Source organism: Aspergillus ruber (genome assembly GCF_000600275.1).
Source record: "Aspergillus ruber CBS 135680 unplaced genomic scaffold scaffold00025, whole genome shotgun sequence".
Taxonomy (NCBI): Eukaryota; Fungi; Ascomycota; class Eurotiomycetes; order Eurotiales; family Aspergillaceae; genus Aspergillus; species Aspergillus ruber.
The window spans coordinates 4,085-8,941 of NW_024467321.1; the positions used below are offsets into that span (position 1 = coordinate 4,085).

The following is a 4,857-nucleotide window of genomic DNA, read 5'->3' on the forward strand; positions in this document are numbered from 1 at the left end:
TTGGCCGGTCCGTGAAGCATCGCCACTTGGTGTCTCACGTATCGGGTATCTGTTTGTCGAGATCAATCCGATCCTAGCCGCTCTGTTATTACAGGACTCGCTCTGGACCAGGCCGAGATGCATGGCAATCTGGTTGTCATACCAGCAAAAATAGAAGTTATATATCGCTTGTACATATGTCTCTGATGCTGTGGTCGAGAATTGATTATACCGGGTTCAACAGTTCTTGATAAGGACAGCGTGACAACTTGACAACTCAGTCGATATTAACTCCACAAACATTCAACCCGTTCTATTGTGCCGACAACGAAGTCCCAACAAAAGTTCTAAGTCCGAATTCTTTTTCTGAGTGGACAGCCACTCCTCCCTAATTGAAGAGGGACCTCCAGACGGGGGTAAAACGAGACGAAGAGATCGAAAACAAGACCGGTGTCGGACCTCACAGGCTATCCCAGTCTCACTGGAAGTTAAGCCATTCATGCCAGGACTGGTCAATGCACGCAACTATTGAATATAGACTTATAACATATGGTCATGTGAAGATTGCCAACACGAGACGACAACGGTCAACAGAATCTGTATTGCCCGGCATGTTGTCAGTTCGATAGGTATTCCGATATTTCGGGGTAGTTCCGTAGTCAACTGGTCTAATCGAGATCTGGAAGCCGTGATATCATCGGAACCCCTATTTCCTTGATCTCTGCATTGCCAGTATGTATTCCCTACAGAGCTCTTCCGATGTCTCAATATTCAGTCGGACTAGCCCGGATCCATGATTTATCCATTACAACCGATCTTCGCCTCAATCACCCTGTACCCTATTCTGGACTACTCCGGAGTGCGCACAGCCACCGTTATAACCTGATTGCTCCGCTAGACTACGGAAGTACCTCGGCACAACCCTGGAGATATTTCGAACCAACGGTAGACCGCCGCGAGTCGGACCATGTCTCACCACAGCCCGGAATCGTCAGGCCAACACATCGATTTGAGTATGGGGTGCTTTCGATAATTTCTCAACGGGGTAAGCCCCTCCATAGGGCACTATGCAATTACCCCTTATGTACTAAGCTAACCGGTTTGAGATGTTTCTCCCGCCTTCTACTGTGGGTCCATAACGGGACCCTAGGCTAAAATAGCTAATAATAGCCTGCGATCGTGGTTAGCTTCATGATTCCCTAGTTTGTAAATGGTATGCCCGGCAGCTCGATCGAAAGTATATAAGGCCGGTATTTCCCATCAAAATCAATATCATCATCAACAGCAACTTCAATCCTCTACAACTCTATCTTCAATCTTCTCAACCTCTTCCACAACCTTCAACCTTCAAGATGCAGCTCAAGAACCTCATCCTCGCCGCCTCGGCCGCCGCTACTGTCTCTGCTGCTCCTGCCGAGGGAAAGCCCTTCGGTGTTCTCGTCGTCCACTCCGGCAGCGGCGTGCAGAACAGCGGCTTCAACGCTGCCAAGGGTAGCCTCTTCGCTGGCCTCCCCTCCCAGAACGCCAGCTGCGCTCGTCCCGAGGACGGCCAGACTGCTACCTTCTACATCAAGGACGGTGCTCTCTTCCTCTACGACCAGTCCGCTACTCCCCAAGAGTTCTACGTTGACCGCTCCGGCATGGGTATGTCACCATCCTCTCCTTCCTTATATTCACGAATATATGGCTAACAAAAAAATAGGTCAGGGCAAGATCGGCTACACCACCGGTGCCCAGCAGCCCCCCAAGAACGCTGAGCAGAAGGGCTGGTCCATCAGCGAGCAGAACTACCTCCAGTTCGACGGCAGCAGCCCGATCGCTTGCCCCAACAGCATTGACGGTGCCTACAGCATCTGGGCTTCGGCTGGTGTTAACAACCCTGCTGGTAACAAGGACTGTGTTGGTATTGCTGCTCATGTTCTCGAGAGCACCAACCCTAATGCTTGCAAGTACACTGAGTAAGTGGTTGCTGGATTGACATATTTGGGGATATGTTTGTACATGAGTTATAATGGGTAAATAATTAGATTTTGTTTTTTGTTGAGCTTGAATAAGAAATTGCTTCGCATATTTTTTCCCACGTATAAACGTAGATCCTATCCTTGACCAGCAGCAAATGTCGAATGACTCGACGGTTTATTCACAGCTACTGTGGCGCGGGAGATCTCTTGCGCAAATTACCATGTAGGGAAGTTGATATTAGACATGTATGTGAGGTGAATGGCATCCCCGAAGAGAAACCCTTTATCCTATCTTCTTCTTCCACCACTTTGCCATTATCTGCTGTACATCATTCTACTGCTACTGTTGGTGCTTGACATGTAGTACGCTAAGAGTTTGCTCTTGGCACACATACAGAGCAGGAAGTATATAAGTGAAAACCAGAAGATCGATGGAGGAACAAGCGATTCGTTCCTCAGAATACCAAAGTTACCTTAAAAAACCATTTCGATAGCAATACGTAGCTGCTCTACTGCAATAGTCATTTAAACGCCTAAAGCATAATCTTCCCGGCGCTACACTGTTCAATAAACCCCAGCAATGGGCAGACACCTTTGTGACGGCCAGGCCACGTTGGCTGGCTATCATGTGAGATGCAGTTGTTTGCTTTGTTGATAAATACGGCGTCACCTCCTTTCTTCCTCATGTTGATTATTCTCGTCGATAGCTACCTAGGTAGAACCCATGAGTTGGATGTTCCATTATCCTAGTAGAGCGCCGTGACAATGACTACCTACTCCGCACCAAACTGCCTCCAAGAATGGTACGATGATATTATGCTGCTGAATGCTTTGATATACCTTGCCTCTACGTTTTTGACCACCCAACTCGTGCTGGTTCATCTGTGAGAACGACGCGCTAGTACTGTACTGCTACAAGCTCTGACTTGTGGCCTATATAAGTTCATGAAGACAGCTAGGGTTTTCCTAGCCCTACCACACTCTCTGGTTACTGTGCCTCCGATGTTGAATAACATGTTAACCACCTCACCCATGCTGATCTGCCTACAAGAACGATGCAGCAGCACCCGTACGCTAGTTATATGCCGGTACTATATTGCCAAAAAGCTCTGACCTGCGCTAAGACTGTCCTGCCATTGAATGTGTTTGAATACAAGGAGGTCAGCCACGCTGACCAAATGCCTAGGCCCAATGGGACTAATAGGCTACGAAGGCACAGATTGGTACTGTCGGATGCAGAAACAGTGTCACCCTTACGAATTGTTTGTCTCCCTATGCCAAGCACTTAACAGTGGAAGTCGAAATATCATGCTCTCTCTGTCACGGAGCTCAGCCAGGTTATGGAACATCAACTCATGTGTTCTACCTAGATAGCTATTGACGAGGATAATTGACATGAGGAAGGAAGAAAGGAGGTAACGCCATATTTATAGACAAAGCAACAAAGCAAACAACCACATCTCATGTGATAACCAGCCAACGTGACCAGGCTGTCACATTACCCCCCGGCTTCAATAGACATTGTCCTCAATGTCATGGTAAGCCACAGGTAAGAAACATGAGAGGAGAGAAAAATACATGAGATACTTGAAAAGAAAACATATGAACATATCCAACATCTCCAGGGATCAATCATCAGTCGCTGCTACCATTCCTCTCTAAACTCGCAAGCATCTGCTGATTCCATAACTTATCAGATTCCTTGTGTGCTTTCATGGAACAGTTCTTCACCCAATGGTCAGGGGAGCCGCATCTCACACAGGATCCTTGTTGTCGACGTCTGTTCCTTTCATCCAGGGAGGTGGACGATGCTGACAGAGAGTTGATATTGACAACACTGAGATCCATAGGATCAGACTTGGTGTGAGAGCCAGATTGGTGTGAATTAGAATGGGAAACATTGGTTGGATTTGAGCTGAATGAATGACTTCCCAGTTGTTGCACCACGCGAAGGAATTCAATGTAGGATTTTGGAAGATTCAACTGCTGATTGAGGCGTCCTCTGAGAGTAGGATTGAGGCCTTTCCTGAATGCCGAGATTTTGGTAACATCAGGCCAGTCTTTGCCCTTTGCCTCATAGAGAATCCTCTCGAACTTGGCAATGTAGGCTGCCACAGATTCACCACTATCCTGCCTTAGGGCTAGTAGATGATCTTCAGCTTCTTGAATCTTATTGGGGTTGTCATAAACCAGAGATAGTTGATTGAGAATAGTGTTGTAATCCCAAGTGTTTGTGTCTTCTGCATAAGATAACTGGGGAAGAACTAAAGCTTGAACCTTGCTCTCCAGATTTAGATAGACATAGTAGAACTGAGCCACTGCATCACCTATAGCTGGGGCATCAATCCGAAGCTTAGCCTTCATCGAAGCAAGCCAGGTATCAAACTTCAAAGGTTGACCATTGAATTTCTCGGGATCGGGAAGGCATGGCTTTGGTCGTTGAGGTGGCTTGGGTTGATTTTTGATGGATTCGATCTCATTCCGGAGGGCTTGAATTGCGGAAGAGAATTCATTTCGGAGTTCTTGGAAAGGGTCCATTTCAAAAGAAATAAAAGTTGATTGGTCGATGAAAAAGGTCTTGAAAAAGAAGGAAATGTAAGCTTGAATCTTGAGTCCTGAATCTTGGAAAACTTGACTTGAGGGTGTGTTTGCCAGCTCTGCCACTGCTTCTGGACTTCTTGCGAGAGTTAGAACTTGAAACTTGAATGGAGACACTGTTATAGCCTGGCCAGCTCCCAAACTGCGGCACCAGCGAATCCCTTGATGGGAGAAGCCTTTGGTATTTCTCTCCCTAAGGTGTAAAAGGAGGATGTCAATTATTATGTCACGGAGCTCAGCCAGGTTATGGAACATCAACTCATGTGTTCTACCTAGGTAGCTATTGACGAGGATAATTGACATGAGGAAGGAAGAAAGG

At 46.9% G+C, this 4,857-nt stretch overlaps 1 protein-coding gene across 1 annotated transcript; it reads left to right on the forward strand.

Moving 5' to 3' along the window:
- Positions 1 to 830: 830 nt before the first annotated feature.
- Positions 831 to 2,022, forward strand: aspf34 (cell wall protein PhiA). Its single transcript, XM_040777858.1, has 4 exons — positions 831 to 1,024; positions 1,086 to 1,333; positions 1,389 to 1,623; positions 1,682 to 2,022. The coding sequence occupies exons 2-4, from the start codon at positions 1,190 to 1,192 to the stop codon at positions 1,939 to 1,941; spliced, it is 639 nt and encodes a 212-aa protein (XP_040636337.1). The 5' UTR covers positions 831 to 1,024; positions 1,086 to 1,189; the 3' UTR covers positions 1,942 to 2,022.
- The last annotated feature ends 2,835 nt before the right edge of the window (positions 2,023 to 4,857 follow it).

Coding starts and splice junctions, on each gene's coding strand:
- aspf34 (XM_040777858.1), top strand. CDS start 1,190: ATGGTATGCCCGGCAGCTCGATCGAAAGTATATAAGGCCGGTATTTCC. Junction 1,334..1,388: donor CAACCTTCAACCTTCAAGAT/GCAGCTCAAGAA, acceptor GTCTCTGCTGCT/CCTGCCGAGGGAAAGCCCTT. Junction 1,624..1,681: donor CGTTGACCGCTCCGGCATGG/GTATGTCACCAT, acceptor ACAAAAAAATAG/GTCAGGGCAAGATCGGCTAC.